At 35.8% G+C, this 20,599-nt stretch overlaps 1 protein-coding gene across 1 annotated transcript; it reads right to left on the bottom strand.

Moving 5' to 3' along the window:
* Positions 1 to 3,943: 3,943 nt before the first annotated feature.
* On the bottom strand, positions 3,944 to 5,548 carry LOC139863684 (uncharacterized). The gene is made up of 4 exons (XM_071852291.1): positions 4,960 to 5,548; positions 4,664 to 4,905; positions 4,489 to 4,563; positions 3,944 to 4,231 (listed from the first exon to the last, which is right to left on the bottom strand). The coding sequence occupies exons 1-4, from the start codon at positions 5,546 to 5,548 to the stop codon at positions 3,944 to 3,946; spliced, it is 1,194 nt and encodes a 397-aa protein (XP_071708392.1).
* Between the last annotated feature and the right edge of the window lie 15,051 nt (positions 5,549 to 20,599).

Raw genomic sequence — 20,599 nt, 5'->3', positions numbered from 1 at the left:
CCGTGCGGTTGATACCTCACTCGTACGTTTGGTCCTTGGCCAAATATACAATTAAACAACAGTGGATCCGTACGGTTGACCAAACGAGTGACATATGACTCGTACGAGTCACATCTCAACCGTACAATCCAACTAGCAAATATAACAGTTCAAGTAACCACTCACTCGTGCGGTTCATCATGCGGTTAACCGCCTCAACCGTATGAGTGAAAGCTCACTCGTGCGAGTGACAAGGAACATCAAAATCAACTATTTTCCAACCTATTTTCATCATATATTCATTCATTCATAAGCATATATCAAGAATTCAGCCCATAATAACAGATTAACGCATGCACACTAGACACACACGCTAATACCTCTATTTCTGACCTAAATACATTTTGATATAGCTTCTAAGAAGTTTACTATTTTAAAGGATTTTTTATTACGATTCCAACGATACTTGATTCATCAAAAACGGAGTTACGGTTTGAAAGTTATGCCCAAAACAAGTTTCCACAAATCTGACCCTGTGCTCACACGTGCGGCTGAGGCCTCACTCGTGCGAGTGAGTCCTCACACGCATCGTTGAGCCTCAAAAGTGTGGTCACTCATATGAGTGACCTGTCATAAGTGTGGGAACTGAAGAACAGCTCCTGCACGCTGTTTTTCGCGTTTTTGACCCAAAAACTCTATTTTTGCTCGTTCTGGTCGCAAAACCACTTGAAAAACATCATATAAACTATATAGCAACTATTACTAATATCAATTAAGCATAACAAACACAAAACATGAAGATTCAAGGTCATATTCATCAAAAAACACACTTTACAACCCAAACCCAATTTCTAAGAATTAAAGCACGAATTCAATCACACAAACCTGGATTAATGATCACAAGGATGATATGAATCAATCCTTAAAGCCTTACATTCCAATTTCTAGCTTGGATTAGATTAGGGTTTTGTGAAGGAGATGAAGTAGGTACGTACTTGTTTGAGAAGGTTCAAGAAAATGGATGAAAAGAGCAGATACATACACACTTATGTAGGTTATAACCCATACCCCATAACACACGGGTATTTACCAGTTATCTAATATCTTTCGTACTTAATTTGGCAACCCTAACGGAGTCCAAATTCAACAAATGAACCATTTCTGTGACCCTTGTCACAAACTGGTCTTAACCACATATTCAATTAATAATAGACATATTATTAAAATAAAAGCATATTTTAAACACAAATATAAATCTAAGGGTAATTAAGTAATCTTACTTCTAACCACTGTTTCAGTCTGTTACAAATCCACCCCCTTAAAGAGATTTCGTCCTCGGAATCTGGTCTTGCTCAAACAGATGAGGGTAACGGGTCTTCATCAACTCTTCTGTCTCCCATGACAAATTAGACCATAAACTGTGTTTCCATTCTACTAACACCATCAGGATTTCTTTCTTTCTTAACTTAGTAACCTTTCTATCGACTACTCGAATCAGTTCCTCGACCAACTTGTTACTCATATCAACTTTAAGATCCTTAATTGGTAAATTTGTGTTTCATCATCCACCTTACACTTACGTAAGTAACACACATTGAAGGTATTATGAATACCAGCTAACTCTGGTGGAAGATCTAGTACCACTGTTTGATCATTCAGAATCTCACTAATTGGAAATGGTCCAATATACCTTGGTGCAAGCTTACTACGTTTTCCAAATCTGATAACCCCTTTCCGCGGTGAAACCTTAAGATACACACGATCACCCACATTATAAGTTATCAGACGTCTATGCGGATCTGCATATATCTTTTGTCTATCTCTGGCAGCTTTCAACTTTTCTCGCGCAATAGCAACTTTTTCAGCTGTCATTTGAACAATTTCGGGACCCGCAAACTATTTCTCTCCAGCTTCTAACCAACAAGTCGGAGTTCTGCAACGACGGCCGTACAACATTTCGTAAGGCGGCATTCCTATGCTTGAATGATAAGAATTGTTATACGCGAATTCAACCAACGGCAAATGTGTATCCCACAAACCACCATATTCTAATACACATGCTCTCAACATATCCTCTAGTGTCTGTATCGTTCGTTCACTCTGACCATCTGTCTGAGGATGATAAGCTGTACTCAGATTCACACGTGTACCCAAATTCTGTTGCAGACTATTCCAGAAGTTTGACACAAATCTAGAATCTCTGTTAGAAACTATAGATAACGGCACACCATGATGACTAACAATCTCTTTCACATATAAATCGGCAAGTTCACTTAATGACGCTGTCTCATGAGTAGCAAGAAAATGAGCACTCTTGGTCAAACGATCAACTATTACCCAAATCATATCTTCTTTTCTCTAAGTTCTAGGTAATTTTGTCACAAAATCCATCGTGATATGCTCCCATTTCCACTCTGGAATCTATAACTGACACATCGAACCATACGGTTTCTGGTGTTATGCCTTCACTTGCGCACAAATATGACACTTTTCAACAAAACGAGCGATGTCTATTTTCATAGTCGGCCACCAAAACACTGATTTCAAATCATGATACATCTTCTTACTGCCTGGATGTACTGTCAATATGGATTTGTGAGCTTCAGTCATGATCAAATCCCTCAAGTCTCCAAGCATAGGCACCCAAATACGGTTATTTAGAGTCTTAAGTCCACGAGAATCATCAATTAGGTCAAATTTTCATTTAGTCATAAGTTCAGATTTAATATGTTCATCCTCCAAAGCACAGGCTTGAACAGTTCGTAATTGATCAATCAAATCTGAAGTTATACTCAAACACAAAAATTTTAAATTTTCACCTGACTTTTTACGACTTAACGCATCTGCTACGACATTTGCTTTACCCGGATGGTACTTGATTTCACAATCGTAGTCTTTAATCTGCTCTTGCCACCGTCTTTGACGCATATTCAATTCTTTCTGAGAGAAAATATATTGCAGACTCATATGATCTGTACATATTACACATTGTGTCCCATATAAATAATGTCCCCATAGCTTTAGAGCAAACACTATGGCAGCCATTTCTAAATCGTGTACATGATAATTTCTTTCATGAACTTTCAATTGTCTAGAGGCGTACGCGATCACTTTATCTCTCTGCATCAATACACAACCCAACCTGGCAAAGGACGCATCACAATAGATCACGAAGTCATCTAAACCTTTTGGTAATGCTAACACTGGAGCCTGACACAATAACTGTTTCAAAGTCTGAAAAGCCTTTTCTTGATCATCACCCCACCGAAAGGCTATGTCTTTTCGAGTCAACTTAGTCAACGGACCCGCTATTTTCGAGAAATCTTTTATGAACCTTCGGTAATAACCAGCTAATCCCAGAAAACTCTTAATTTCTGTCGGATTTCTTGGGGATTTCCAATTCATAACTGCATCAATCTTTGATGGATCAACTTTTATACCCTCAGCACAAATTACATGACCCAAAAACTGCACTTCTCTCAACCAGAATTCACACTTAGAAAATTTTCCAAATAACTGCTCATGCTTCAACACATTCAACACGTGTCTTAAATGTTCAATGTGTTCGGCCTCTGTCTTTGAATACACTAATATGTCGTCTATAAATACAATCACGAACTTATCTAGAAATTGATGACACACCCTATTCATTAGATCCATGAAGACTGCTGGAACGTTCGTTAACCCAAACGGCGTGACCAAGAACTCATAATGACCATACCTAGTTCTAAACGCTGTCTTCGGGATATCAGATTCTGCAACTCTAACTTGATGATACCCAGATCGTAAATCTATCTTTGAGAAGTATGAAGCACCCTGCAACTGATCGAATAAATCATTTATTCTAGGCAACGGGTACTTATTCTTTACTGTTCTCTTATTCAACTCCCGATAATCTATATATATACGCATGGTACCGTATTTCTTTTTAACAAATAATACCGGTGCACTCCAAGGAGAAAAACTAGATAAACCCACGATCTAATAGCTCCTGAATTTGTGACATCATCTCACGAATTTCTGATGGCGCTAAACGATACTGGGCTTTGGCAACTGGAGTGGCTCCAGGCACCAATTCAATCTTATACTCTACTTCTCTTACCGGCGGTAACCCTGATAACTCGTCTGGAAACACTTCCGGAAACTCTGAGACTACCGGAATATCGACTAACGCTTTCTTTTCTTTCTTACCATCTACTACATAAGCTAGGAATGATTCAAACCCTTTTGATAAAGATTTCTTGGCTTTCAACTTTGATATCAACGGAAAATTATACCCACCCCGTTCCCCCCGGGCTATAACACGGGTTCCAGCAGCTAAACGAAAGGAAATCATTTTCCTATCGCACTTAATACTAGCTCTAAGTGGGCTCAGCTAATCCATTCCCAACACTACATCAAAACCAGGAATGGGTAACACTAAACAAGTCATAGGAAATGACTTTCCTTCAATATCAATACTAACCCAGTCACAAACGTTGTGACGGGTGTGATTTTTCCATCACCTACCTCTACTCTAACCGGTTCAGGCATCACAGTAGCAGGTATATTCAACTTAGCACAAAAGTCTAACGACATAAAAGACTTATTCGCACCACAATCAAACAATACATGAGCAGGTATTGAGTTGATTAAAAACATACCGGTGATCACATCGTCAGTTTCAGTAGCCTTCTCAACTGACATCTGAAAAGCTCTGGCCTCTGCTGTGGGAGGTTTCTTCCTCTTCTACCCACTCGAGGTAGTATACCCTCCAACTGATGCTGAACGCGCACCTGACCCTACCCTGGAACCCACACTCTTGGACGGACAATTTATAGCACGATGCCCTGGTTGATGACAACTCCAACACACAATTCCTGGAAAACGAACACCTTTGAGACTCATGTCCTACTGCACCACATCTCAGATACCTTTTGGTAGCCTCTGAGCATTAACCACTATGTGTAGACTTACAAGTGTGGCACCAATTCCCTCTACCTGATCCAGACCCTGAACCACTCTGTCGAATCTTACTTTTCTGTCTAAACCCAAATAATTTCTTTGAATTACCACTGGATTGACCACCCGTTTGACCACTCGGAGTCATCGCACTCCCTGTCATCATTCCTCTTGCCGCTTTCAAATCACTTTCCACCAATCTGGCTATAACAAAGGCCTGAGACAGACTAGTCGCCATCCTCACTGACATTCTGTATTCTGGCAAGATCACATTAACAAAATGTTGAATCCTTGATGCTTCATCAGGTACCCACCGAGATACAAATCTCAACTTATCCATAAACTGACCAATCACTTCATCGATTGACATCTGAGGCGTCATTCTCATTTCTAAAAACTCAGTCTTCAATCGGTTAATATTAAACGAGGAACAATACTGTTCACCAACTTTCCATTGAAATTGTTCCCAAGTAATCTGCTTAACATTCTCCTTTGGAATACTTGACGTCAACGCATTCCACCAAACCATAGCTCTACCTTTTAACAATCTACAAGCATACATAACCCACAACTCTGGTTCACATTGACAAGCCTCCAAAGCCCTTTCAACCTCCATCAACCAATTCATAGTTTCTGTCGGGTCAGAACTTCCCGAATACTCTGGGGGTTTGCAATCTAAGAACAGTTTGTAAGTACATTTCTTATGGGGTTGAACCAAGGGTTATTGGAACATCTGTGTTTGGTATGGGTTCATTAACATTGGATTTTGAAAAGGGAGAGTATTTTGTGGTAGCATGTAGTACTGTTGAGGTGGTTGATTTTGCATTGGGTATTGGAATTGAGTCTGGTTCATGTTGGGTACGGTTTGAGATTGTGCTGTCGAAAATCCAGGTAGCGTATCATCATTTCCCACAGGATTTACCAACTCAAGATCAATAATTTTATCTTGAGCTTCTTTCAGTTTACTTTCTAACTCATGAATATAACTCTATTGATCATCATCATCGGACTCAACACCCTCGTCTGGTGCTCTGTATGTTCTGGGGTTTGTCGGGCTGGTAGCGTTTGCATCTCTGTTAGCCATACATGTGCTACAAAATAGCTCACACAAAAGCTTAGTGGATAACGGTTAGCTCAACACAACTAACGTACACGTATCCTTGCATTCACTTAGCCCCACCCACAAACATGTTTGACTCCTCTCAAGGTTTGAGTACAAGATACACGCATGTACTTGCTGTCAAACCTATGCTTTGATACCAACTTGTAACACCGGCCAATTTTTTTTATAACACAGCGGAAGTCTTAGTTAATAAAACATCACATTAATTACATTAGTACAAAAGCCACTTAATTAAGTTTACTTTAACATACGGTGTTACGTTATTACAAACACGGTTACAAAAGCCCACATCAGAGTTCCAGGTCAAACATGTCTTCTACATCAGTGCCCGATCCCATCAGCGGTAGTTAAACCTGCAGGGGGAGGAATGTGGCGGATTAGCGCACCGCTAAGTGAATGGAATCAATCTACAGATTAAGCTTAAGCAATCCATCATACAACAGTCAACTAACATGCTTACAACCATCAAGCATACAAACAACGAAAATATGAGGCTCGACGGCTTGTACGGGCACACGACTCCTAGCCGATTGAACTAGAGTCTACCGATAGTCCTTCCAACCAGTCTCTGCATAACTATCCAAACGCATCGCATGCGTTCTTCTATGATATACTAACAGACTGTAGGACTTGGACTCAACCTCCCTTAGATTGGTTGACCTCACACGGACTTCAACTACCCTAGGAATGGTTGAAAGTCCCCAACCGCCCTAGGAATGACTGGTGTCAAACACAGTGCACATATACAACATATTAATCACATGGCATGCAACTATCCAACTAGCATGGCAATCACTACACTACACAGGGTAATCAGAGTAATCCACAGTAGCATGATTTGCTACTTAAACTCTATCTGAAGATAGACCCACTCACCAATTACCAGCAACAGCTCAGATTCTGACTACTGAGCTTTCTCCTTATCTTTTCAACCTGAAAATAGACATAACACAGTCAGTAATAATGTCTTGATAACAACCCGACAACAAGACAATAACATCAATAAACAAGCACTTGAACACTTAATCAATCTGACCTATCAACCGTACAAGGGACACTCATCCGCACGTCTGAGAAACCTCAACCGTGCTGTTGATACCTCACTCGTACGTTTGGTCCTTGGCCAAATATCCAATTAAACAACAATGGATCTATACGGTTGACCACGCGAGTGACATATGACTCGTACGAGTCACATCTCAGCCGTACGATCCAACTAGCAAATATAACAGTTCAAGTAACCACTCACTAGTGCGGTTCATCATGCGGTTGACCGCCTCAATCGTACGAGTGAAAGCTCACTCGTGCGAGTGACAAGGGACATCAAAAACAACTATTTTCCAACCTATTTTCATCATATATTCATTCATTCATAAGCATATATCAAGAATTCAGCCCATAATAACATATTAACGCATGCACACTACACACACACGATAATACCTCTATTTATGACCCAAATACATTTTGATATATCTTCTAAGAAGTTTACCATTGGAAAGGATTTTTCATTACGATTCCAACGATACTTGATTCATCAAAAACGGAGTTACGGTTTGAGAGTTATGCCCAAAACAAGCTTCCACAAATCTGACCCTGTGCTCACACGTGTGGCTGAGGCCTCACTCGTACGAGTGAGTTTTCACACACGTGGTTGAGCCTCAAAAGTGTGGTTACTCGTACGAGTGACCTGTCACACGTGTGGGAGCTGAAGAACAGCTCCTGCACGCTGTTTTTCGCATTTTTGCCCCAAAAACTCGATTTTTGCTCGTTCTGGTCACAAAACCACTTGAAAAACATCATATAAACTATATAGCAACTATTACTAACATCAATTAAGCATAACAAACACAAAACATGAAGATTCAAGCTCATATTCATCAAAAAATACACTTTACAACCCAAACCCAATTTCTAAGAATTAAAGCACGAATTCAATCACACAAACCTGGATTAATGATCACAAGGATGATATGAATCAATCCTTAAAGCCTTACATTCCAATTTCTAGCTTGGATTAGATTAGGGTTTTGTGAAGGAGATGAAGTAGGTACGTACTTGTTTGAGAAGGTTCAAGAAAATGGATGAAAAGAGCAGATACATACACACTTATGTGGGTTATAACCCATACCTGATAACACACGGGTATTTACCAGTTATCTAATATCTTTCGTACTTAATTTGACAACCCTAACAGAGTCCAAATTCAACAAACGAACCATTTCTGTGACCCTTGTCACAAACTGGTCTTAACCACATATTCAATTAATAATAGACATATTATTAAAATAAAAGCTTATTTTAAACACAAATATAAACCTAAGGGTAATTAAGTAATCTTACTTCTAACCCCGATTTCAGTCTGTTACAATATATGTGTTACATCATAAAAGAAACTATTTTGTTTCTAAATTCTGAAACCTTCGAGTTTAAAATACGAATGTTTTTGAAGTAGTGTTGGGAACTGAAGCATGATTTAGTATAATATAATGACACTTAATCAACTTGATTATATTACAGTAAGTCATGCTGAGTTTCTAAATTGAACGTGATGATTCACAGATCATAACGTCATCATGTGCCATGTTACACGACTCTTGTATTCTACTTAATCTCTAAACATATCAAGAAAATATTTTTTTCTTGATTCGGTCTTTTCTGGGATATTCTGGTAATTTGACAAATCAAGATCGTGCCACTACAATTTCCTTCTTAGAACATTAACTATGTTCATTCTGAAATTCATATCTACGAATTCTGGACCATCACATACGGTGCTTAATGGCAAGAAGAGAAAACAGAGCATGAAGCTCCGAAATAGAAATGGGAGTATAAATCGCAGCAAATAGGAGAGAGCATTAACTGTGGATGTCAATGATTATAGAAAGACAAGAGCAGAGACTCTGAAAAATAAGGAAAGATATAAAGCCCGACAACAGTGCATAAATTACAAACCGTGTGTATCAATAAGTATTGCAATGTAAAGACACGGGAGAACTAGAAACACTATAAAACCAAGAGTATATTACAAGTGAATAGATTCCTCTGGTGGCAGATGAAAAAAAGAACGATAGATATTAAAGTTAGGAGTATATCAAGAATCAGAACTGGATGAAGCATATTGACGAATGCTTTAAAATATAAATTGAGGGAGAAAGAATAGAAGGTGTGAGATGTGGAATTGAGGAAACAAAGAGGGTGGATATATAGTAAGATATCCGACAGAGCAATCAAAACAGGTTATCGCATTTAATCAAAGCGGATCCTAAATTCCTTAATTACCGAAGAATCAAATCTTATTACGAAGATTTTCTCAAAATCCCTTGAACTCCGAAAATCAATCCTATCTAAGTCAAAAGATATGACGAATCTACACTTACTCATTTCACTCTTTGCGATAATTTCACTCGTACTCTTCACAAAATCAAACGGTTTTATCTATATTACTCAATGATGATAAAACTCTAATTTTCAGCTCATATTCGTCATAATAACATTCTTATTGTTAGCCATGACGACCTTGATCAAATTTCGGGACGAAATTTCTTTAACGGGTAGGTACTGTGACAACCCGAAAATTTCCGACCAAATTTAAACTTAATCTTTATATTATTTCGACACGATAAGCAAAGTTTGTTTAGTTAAATTTCAAAATTTAAACTTTGTTCATACATTCATTTAACCTCGACCAAATTCCGACGATTCACGAACCATTATATCATTGGATATGATTATATATATATGTATGCATATTATAACTTGAGAATATTAACAAAGTATTAAATGTATAATACTTTACATGAACGTATTTGTTTCAATATGTTTATCAATGGAATTAGAAGATAATATCAAGTAATTAATTTATTGTGATATTTCGGGTCTCTGTTGAGAGGTCCACTTTGATTCAGGAAACCTTTTCTTTTAACGGTATTCGGAAATTTGGTAAAGTAATTTACACGTAAGAACAAAAGTGTCAAGTAACGGGAACTAGACAAGGGTTGGTGTAGTTCCTGTTCGATGTCCTATTTATATGCGTCAACTATTTAACTTTAATTTTATTTAAGATGAAAGTAAAGTTATGGGATAAAGATAACTTAGAAAATAAATATCGAAGTTTTACGTTAAAATAATTTCGTACGTTCATTTAACCTTTGGACTTTATCTCACGCTTCATCAATATTTAGTAATTTAAAAACTTGTAACCTATTATATATAACTTTACTTTTCAAATACGATATAACGATTTCCATTATTTTAATCTTTTAACAAAATGATTCTTAAATATATATTAGTTTTGGAAAACAAAAGCTATCATATTTATTTGATTTAGTATTAAAACGTTTTCAATTTAGAGAAAACTTTATTATCAAAATGTTTTATAAGATACTTTGTTAATGAATTTTGAAGAACTTAATTAAAGCTTTATATTATTAGTTACAAATATATATATTGTGTTTCAAAAACGTAAACGTAATATGACATAATATTTTTCTATCACTTAAACGATTTTAAATGAGTCTTGAAATATAATTACTTTTGAAAAACTAAATATTATATTATTAAATAAATATTTCAAACTTATATTTTGAGATAATATATATATATATATATATATATATATATATATATATATATATATATATATATATATATATATATATATATATATATATATACTTTACAATATAACGAGATATAATAATAACGTAGTCATATATATATACTTTACAATATAACGAGATATAATAATAACGTAGTCATAAAACGTTTTGATTTAAAATAATATTATTATATAACGAGACATCGATTTATAGAAACAAATGACCAAAACACTCAAATGATTAAGTTACATTTTGAGTGGGATAGTTTTTCATTAATTTAAGTCTTGTTATTTACAAAGGTACAATTTATGAAATGAAAAATACAAGTTTTCTAAGCGTACGTAACGTCGTTTGAGAAATCGAAACCGGAACATAAGTCGAGTGACAACGTACGAGTCATCGAAACTAAATTTACAAATTAACTATGCATGTAAATATAATATAATATATAATTAATTATATAAATTAAATATATTATATATATAATATTATAAAACCATTAGCCGCCCATGTTGTAAATGAATTGGAACTGTTAAGAGTGACCATGCGATCGCATGGTTGTTGCTCACAAACCCCATGCGATCGCATGGGGGTTAGTTGAGGGAAATGTCTATAAATTCGTCCGATTTCGTTTCAGTTCTTCACTTCCTCTTCTATCTATCTCTGATCTCTCTATATATATAAAAAAAATTATTATTAATATTATTTTTATTAATGAGATTAATATTATTATTATTAAGCATTGTTATTAGTAGTAGTATTATTAGTATACATAAAATACTACAACGAGGTCATGAGCGAGTTATTTCAAATAGTTTTTCGAGCGGGATAGAGCTAAGGAAATTATGGGTTATACCTATGGAGGTTATGAGTAATGTTCGGAGGTATAAATCGTGAGGCCAACCTAGTGTTTATCATCTCCGTTGCGTCTACGTACTTTCCTGCAATATTGAATCTCAATATTGATACGTGAGTACTCATATCTTACTTTTTATATATTAATAGTATATCCCTGACTAGTGCTCGAGTATATATGATCATGCATGCTTGTATATTTAATTTCGTCGTTAATTAGTGTTTAATGAATCACAAATTTATTACATATATTACTGATATAAGGTATATGATATGCATGTTGTTTGAAAGATGGCGAAAAATTAATAACTTTTCATTTAGAAAGCGTATGATTTCGATGAACGGATTAAAAGATATCGTCAATTGAATTATCTATAGTTTTAAGTATTATTGTTAAAATGATTATTATTATTATCGTTATCGTTATGGTTATCGTTATCGTTATCATTATCGTTATGGTTATCGTTATCGTTATCGTTATCGTCGTTATTATCGTTATTATTATTATTATTATCATCTAATAATCAATATTATTATTATTATTATTATTATTATTATTATTATTATTATTATTATTATTATTATTATTATTATTATTATTATTATTATTATTATTATTATTATTATTATTATTATTAAAATAATTAATATTTTTTATCAAAACTATCATTTTATTATTTTTATCGTCATTATTATTATTAAAAGTATCATTAATATTAAAATTATCATTTTTATTAAAATTATCATTTTTTATAGAAATATCATTGTTATTATAAAATATCATTATTATAATCAATTTAGTATTATTATTATTAAAAATGATCATTTTGAATAGAATTATCATTTTTATATATAAAATATTATTATTACTACGGTTAATATTAAAAAGTACCGTTATTATTATAATCATCATGGTTGTTAGAAAATATCATTATAAATCTTAAACTTATATTTTCATTAAAATTATCATTTTTATTAGTATTAGTATTATTAATAACAACAATATTATTAACATTGTTATTATCATTAACATGATTATAATATTATTATCATTATTAGTAATATTATTATTATGACATTAGTATTATTATAAAAAGATTATTACTTATTATTAAAATTATTATTATCATTAGTAAATATAAATATTGTTATTATTATAATTAATATTATTATTATCACAAAATAATACAATTTTTACTCATTAATATTATTAATATTATCTTTTCAAATAAATATGTGATACAAAGATATTTTTACCACACGCAGTATAATAATACGTACTACTATATTTTTATGATATTAAGTGAACTATATAAACTATATTACTTAAGATATATAAAAGCATATTTTTATCACATATAAAATTTTAAAATACATTTTTATTTATTAATAAACGACTTATATTATTTTACTCTAATAAAATCTGATAAATATATTTAAATATATAAAACGACTATTTAAGTTACATAATAAGCATGTATAATTTTTGTAAATCATTTTGGGTCAAATTGACTTTTGTTGACTTTTGCATATCACCTGACCTAATTTGTTAGACAGATATTAACCAACATATAAATATATATACTTAATATAGGTTCGTGAATCCAAGGCCAACCTTGCATTTTCAATGTCGTCATATGTATTTTTACTACAAAATACAGTATTGTAAGTTTCATTTGCTCCCTTTTTAAGTGCTTTTGCAATATATACTTTTGGGACTCAGAATACATGCGCTTTTATAAATGTTTGACGAAATAGACACAAGTAATCGAAACTACATTCTATGGTTAAATAATCAAAATCGAATATGCCCCTTTTAGTCTGGTAATCTAAGAATTAGGGAACAGACACCATAATTGACGTGAATCCTAAAGATAGATCTATCGGGCCCAACGAGCCCCATCCAAAGCACCGGATGCTTTAGTACTTCGAAATTATCATGTCCGAAGGATGTCCCAGAATGATGGGGATATTCTATATGCATCTAGTTAAGGTCGATTACCAGGTGTTCACCATATGAATGATTTTTATCTCTATGTATGGGATGGATATTTATGAAAAATGGAAATGAAAATCTTGTGGTCTATTAAAATGATGGAAATGATTGTTTATGATAAACTAATGAACTCACCAACCTTTTGGTTGACACTTGAAAGCATGTTTATTCTCAGGTGTAACGACCCTGGATTTTCCAACTTATATTTATTAATATTTATTATTAATACTTGTGTTTTAATAAATGTATTCTTGTACATTTACTTGTCACCGTATTTGACTTTCCGTGTCCCGACTTGTCTTTGTGACACACGTACTTTACACGAATAATATTTCGAATATTATTTACGTTCATGATTAATTATTATTAATCATTTTTAATTAACTAATGTAACTAGTTAATTACTTGGGCTTTATTTAATTAATTGTTACATACTTGGGCTTGGGCCTTTATCAATGGACATGGACTTGGAAGCCCACCCTACTTTCTTAATGGACTAGTTAGCCCATCATTAAGCTAGTGAATTATTAAGACTTAAACTAGATTAATTAATGAATGAGGAGACTTGTCACAAGCATGCTTACACCTCTTTCCCATGCAATTTAACTTTAATCCATTTTGAGCTCACGCCATCTCCCAACACTTGAAAGTTAACTTTTAACTTCCCCCTTTGGGAGCTCTTGGCCGACGGTTTGTGTAGGCTAGGAGGGAGTTCCAATTTCAATTTTTCTTTGCTACTTATTTGCTAGTTTCATTTCATTTTACACACTTCTTTTACTCTCACTTTTCTCTCAAACTTGTAAGTAACAAGACTTTATTTTCTTTCTTTTTTTCTTCCTTAAAACCGAATATCATCATCATCATTCTTACTTATTTTGTTACTTGTTATTTATTGTTGTTAAAGATCAAGTTTTCTAACTTGTATCTTCATGTAATCTTGGTTACTTCCATCTTTTGTTTGATGAAGAACCAAGAACAAGAATCTAAACTTGTTAGTTTATGGTTCTACACTTAAATGTTTTAAAGATCTAAAAGTTCATAAGCTTTATAATCATACTTGTGTTCATGTTTTGTAGACTTGAAGTTTATTTCCTTAAGATCCAAACTTTGATTTGAATCTTCTCGAGTATGAAACAAACATGAACATAATACTTGTAACTTTAGTTTATTTCTTTCTTTTGTAAGTACTTTAAAGATGTGATGTGGTTAATTTGGTCAAGTATTACTAGTTAAACTTGATCTCATATTTCTTGAAACTAAAGTTTAACTTTGTAAGTTCAAGAACATGGAAGTATAACTTTCTAGTTATAACTTTGTACACTTATGTTAGATCTAAGTTCCTATAGCTTATGGTCTTCTAATTTTGTTGTATATAAGAGCTTATAAGCTTACATACATTCTACAAGATTAAAACCTAAGTCTCATGACTTATGGTTTCATTAAAGTTAAGATCCAAGTTCTATAACTTAGGGTTTAACTTAAGAACACTAGATCTAGACTTTTTGGTCTAGGATCTTCAAGATCTAACTAAGAATTAAGTTCTACAACTTAAGATCTTGTTTACTTAGTTTACTTTCAAGTTTGTAACTTAATATTACTATTAGAACTCATGTATGTGTCGGATCTAAGATCTTGATGTAACTTTGGTTCATCAAACTACTTACAACCCTTAAATGAGTTGTGCTACATATCTTAGATATACATTAGTGTTATGATGGTCAAAACTTGGTAAAGATGATGCAAACACATCAACGAGTTGTACACTTGAAGCTATAAGCATCAAGGATGAGAACCGTGATAAGCATCAAGCACCAAGAACCCACCAGAGCACCTTACCTACCATTTTTCGGGTCTTATCAGTAACCTGGGCTACTGGAAAAGTTGATTTCCAGCTAGTTCGGTTCGAGTATATGATTTTCCGTTTAGGCCTCGTCTTAATCCGAGTTACGGTTTAGGATTATGGCCTTCTGAAAGTCACTACACCCTTTTAACGTTGTGCTAAAATTTCTGACCTACTCGCACTTAAACCATCGCCACGGTCAAACGAAGAAGAGTTTGTTTCTGGAAATTGGTCAGCCTCTAGGGGACTCATATACGAAGACATTACCACTAGTCTCACCTCATTTCAGTTGGTATAGAGGTCGTGGCGACTGAACGAAATCAGCATTTATTTCAAACTCTATTCTTGATTGAAACTTACTTTACACTTTTTGATTAATGATGAATGATGATGATACTTAAGACCTAATTTACATACTTTTAAACCTTTGGAAACGATTTACTGACTTAGTAACTTTTGACTTAGGTTGAGGACCTTTTGGACAAACTACTTGCTTACTTTCCCGAATCAACTTTACTACTTTTCACTGTGAGTTATAGCATCCCTTTTTACTTTAACTATTTTGGGAACTGATAATACATGCGCATTTTACGTTTTACATACTAGGCACGAGTACTTAAACTTTATATATGTGTGGGTTATACAATGGCATAAACTTTCCCCTTAGCTCGGTAACGTTTAGTCATTGGTCTTTGAACCGGTGAACGCGAATCTTAGATATGGATCCATAGGGTTTGACATCCCCACTCAGGCTAGTAGCGCTAGCATTTAACGGGTGTTTAATACTTCGTAAACTTACGCACTCACCAAGTGTACTTTTAGGGGGTGTTATTTACGTTAAGTTAGTTACCAAGTGCCCACGGTTATACATATACTTTTCATACTGTTTTGAAACACTGAAATCTCGTGGCCTACCTTACATTACTGATACGTTAAACTATAGCTCTCCAACCTTTGTGTTGACGTTTTTAAGCATGTTTTTCTCAGGTGCTTAAGGTTTGATTACTTCCGCTGTAGTTGCCCTGCTTTGTAGACTCCCGCTGCGCTTATTAGAGATGTCTTCGCATGAAACGTTTATTTTGCATTCAAACATTATTACTTTTGAACAATGAATTTGTAACGACCTATGGGTCACGTACTATTATTATTACCTTCTATTCGTAGAAGCACACTATCGGTTGTAAAACTTTTAATGTTAGTTAAGACGTCACTCCATTTTATGAATGCAAACTTATTTTAAAACAGCATATAGTGTTTGACCTTGTAATGATCCTGTTGTTGATGATCCGTACACGTTAATTTTGTACGGGGCATCACATTTGGTATCAGAGCATTGGTTGTAGGGAATTAGGTTGCATTAGTGAGTCTAGACCGGACCGAGTAGGATTTACTAATAGGACTAATCTACAACTTGCTAGTTTACTTGTTTCTGCGGAACTTGCTGCATGCTGCTGCTTACTTTTACTGCTATATGTTGTATGCTAATACATGATTTCACTACTGCATGCTACCATCTGCTTTTGATTGCATGATACTTCTATAGGATTCGTTATTATTGCCATGCTATTTACTGTTATAGATGATCTAGACTGTCGTAGTTATTTTGCCTAATACGTGCTTGCTATATGACTTACTAACATGGAAAAAGTTATTTTTCCTTGTTCAGATGTTGGATATCCCACCCGTTATCATTTTGGAGAGCGACTCAGACTCATCTGCCACATCGCCTGCCATTGTTGCTGATTCACAGATCCCGTCCTCTCTACCCTCCAGTGACTCTGGCGCTTCGTCCTCTGGAGACGGTAGTCATGCACCCGACCCAGTGATCATCTCAGACGGACACGAGGATCCACCGGAGATTCCAGCTCCACTCATCCCAGGACTCCCTTAGCCACAGCACCATTCCGGTGGTGCTGTGATTCCTGGGGAAAATGGGGAAGGCCCTTTCCGTAATGAGCGTAACCATTGGGTCAGACGCCTTCCTGATGGAGGTGTCGTGCCGATCCTGCCTTGCAGATACCGACTGATGACCACCGGTCGAGCATAGCCACCCTCGGATAGTTCAGACGACTCATCATCCGATGACTCCAGCGAGGATGATTCCGACGAGGATTCCGATGAGGACCCTGAGGAGACACCCGTGCAGCCACCCTCTACCCCGCTGAAGAAGCGGTATCATTTTGATGGTACTGTTATTCCAGGGGTTAACGGAGGTAGATCGTTCGTTAACGCACATGGACTGAAGGTTAGTGTAAGACCCTATTATTTCATCGTATATATGTGTAAATACGGTATGGGTTGAGTGGTTGTTCGTTTCATATTTTAAATAAAAGGCAGAATCTGGACTGGGCGACTTGCACGCCGTGCAGCCATTTGGCGCACCGCGCCGATATGCTGTGACAGCTCACTTCCTTTTTTTAAATTAGATATTTTGGGGGTAAATTGGTAAAATCACATGGGGTCCGACTTTAAGGCCCTAAACCAATTGTTGGGGCCTCATTAACTCCATTTCCACCTACATCAACCTCATCCATTCAATTTTAGGGAGAGAAGGTTTTTCTAGAGTGAGAGAGCTCAAAATAAGGAAGAAGAAGGTTGAATCGGGTCTAAGTGCAAACTTTAAAGTTGTTCTTCTATCCTCTAGCTTCATTTTGGTAGTAGAGGTATGCTCTAATCTTAACTTCCTTGTTTAATTTAATTAATGGTTAGGGTTTGGGGTAGATGATGAACTTAAAACCCATTTGTGGGTAAATTGGGCGTTTTTGGGTGGAATTGGGTCATGTAGACCCAAAGGTGACTAACTAGGGTTTTCAAAGTGTTAAATTGATGGTTATGAACTTAATTAGTTAGTAAATTGCTAGCACACCAATATGTATGTAAATGGGTGTTGTGTGGGTTAGTGAATGACCCAAAATGGGTGTGTTGACTTTAAATTGGTCAAATGGGTCAAAATGGACCTAAGTTAGTTAATGTTTGTGATTAATGCATAAACCTTGTGTTGAAATGTGTTTTAAACCTATCTTGGCAAATATTAGGGTTTTGGTGTGAGTAGACCCAATTTTAGGGTTAAGTGTCCAAATGGGTCAAAATGACCAAGTAATGGTGAGTGTGTGAGTTTGACCAACTTGAATGAATGAATGATTATATGTACTTGGTAATAGGTGCGTTACCTTGAAATTTCAAGCTTGGTTTATCGATTCACCGAAGGCGTAAGGTGAGTGGAATAATTATATGCGTAGGTATATAATGTATTTATTTGTTGTAGCGTGAGATGTGAAGTGTCGATGTGCTAAGACACCACATTTCACGTGATGAGTGAAGTGTCGATGTGATAAGACACCACTCAAAGCAATGTGATGGGTGAAGTGTCGATGTGTTAAGACGCCACCCGGGGTGAAGTGTCGATGTGTTAAGACACCACCCGGAGTGAAGTATCAACGTGCTAAGATGCCACTCCAAGAGATTAACGGTTGAAGTGCCGATGTGTTAAGGCGCCACTCGAGGTGAAGTATCGACGTGTTAAGATGCCACCTCAAGTAAAATGAAGAGTGAAGTGTCGAAGTGTTAAGACACCACTCGGGGTGAAGTGTCGACGTGTTAAGACGCCACCCAGGGTGAAGTATCGACGTGTTAAGATGCCACCCGTGGGGCTAGTGTACGAAGTGTTAAGTGCACTAATGGTAGTTTTGAACTCCGACGGTCTTTAAACACCGTTCCTTTGTTCGATTGGTTAACCATAGTTATTGTGTTGTAGTGCAAGCATATTATATTTGTTCAAGTTAAATATGCTATTGTTATGCTAGTTTGGTTATTGGAGGTTATAGCTTGTATTTATGACGATAAGCTAATTGTGTTTGCTAGCATGTATACGGTATGCGTGTAAGTGTTTGCAAATAGATATATTATATATGTATGTGTGTAATTATTGAATTCACTAAGCGTTAGCTTACCCTCTCATTGTTTATCTTTTTATAGGTCCGGCGTGGACAAGGGTAAGGGCATTATTTTGAATTAGAGATCCCGCTTTGTTGATTGGGGGATGCTTTTTGGATTGAGTTAGCTTTTGGAGTTTGACCGAGACTTGGGTAGTTTAACCCCAAACACCGTGCTCGTAATGTCGTTTGGAAATTAAACTAAGGTGGTCTAAACTCAAACTTTTGTATGAAACTCGTAAAACGTCCGATGTGGGCCCCACTTTGTAAAACTTATTTTATGTTTGAATCGTGTTAGTTTTACATATTGGAACTTGTTGTTAAAAGCGTTTCGTCTAAATATGTCGGGAAGTGGCCAATCTTTTTCACGTTTCATGACTTTTTGGATAGACCGGTTGGTGCGCCACGCGGGGTCCTGGCGTGCCGCGCCAGTAGCTGATCAAACAATTTTTTTTTTTTTTGCATATTTCGATTGCATAAGGGTTGGGCTGTTACAAATGGTATCAGAGCATGGTCTAAGGGATTTAGGTGACTTGAGATAGGCGCCTAGACTTAGACTTTCTGTGTGCGTGTTATGCGGGACTTGTAGGACTTTGGGTCGGATCGGGTTTTGGTTAGTGCATAGGTTTATGTGAACTAATCATGCGCTATTGTTTTGTGTGGTATTTGAAATCGTCGAGCGAGATAGACGTGGTACTAGTGAGTTAATACGATGTGCTCGCGTAACAATGATTAGCTACCATTGTTACGGGTTCAAATCGTGTCAAACAAGCGATGTACGAAGATTGTTGAGCAATATGGGGTAGTGTGGTGTATATGTATATACATATGTGTTACGTCCCTTTGTTTCGTTGTTTAATCTTTTCCGTTTTATAGAATGAAGATGAGAAATGGACACGACACCAATGATGGAAGTACGAGTGAGGACGTTGAGTTCACGGCCAAAGTTGAGGCCATCTTTAAACGTCAAAAGGCGGAGTTCCTCGAGGATGTTAAGAAAATATTTATAGATACGATTGACGAGCAATTAGTCAATGTAGTCAAGGAGCAAGTGAAGGCCGTTCTTCACGAAGATAATGTGGGAAGGCGGGACTTTCTCTATAAAAACTTCAAGGATTCCCAACCTCCCACCTTTGAAGGTGAACGAGACCCTCTAAAGAGTGCCCGTTAGATTTCCGATATGGAGGGGGCCTTCCGTACTTGTGAATGTCCTCACGATAAGAAGACAAGGTACGGGTGTGGTATGTTGAGGGGTGATGCTAAGTTGTGGTGGGACGTAAAGCTCCAAGTTTATGGTGAAGAGCAATGCATGGAATTCACGTGGGATGAATT

Source organism: Rutidosis leptorrhynchoides, chromosome 8 (genome assembly GCF_046630445.1).
Source record: "Rutidosis leptorrhynchoides isolate AG116_Rl617_1_P2 chromosome 8, CSIRO_AGI_Rlap_v1, whole genome shotgun sequence".
Taxonomy (NCBI): Eukaryota; Viridiplantae; Streptophyta; class Magnoliopsida; order Asterales; family Asteraceae; genus Rutidosis; species Rutidosis leptorrhynchoides.
The sequence above is the reverse complement of the archived record's forward strand: the minus strand, read 5'-3'. Positions and strand labels throughout refer to the sequence as shown.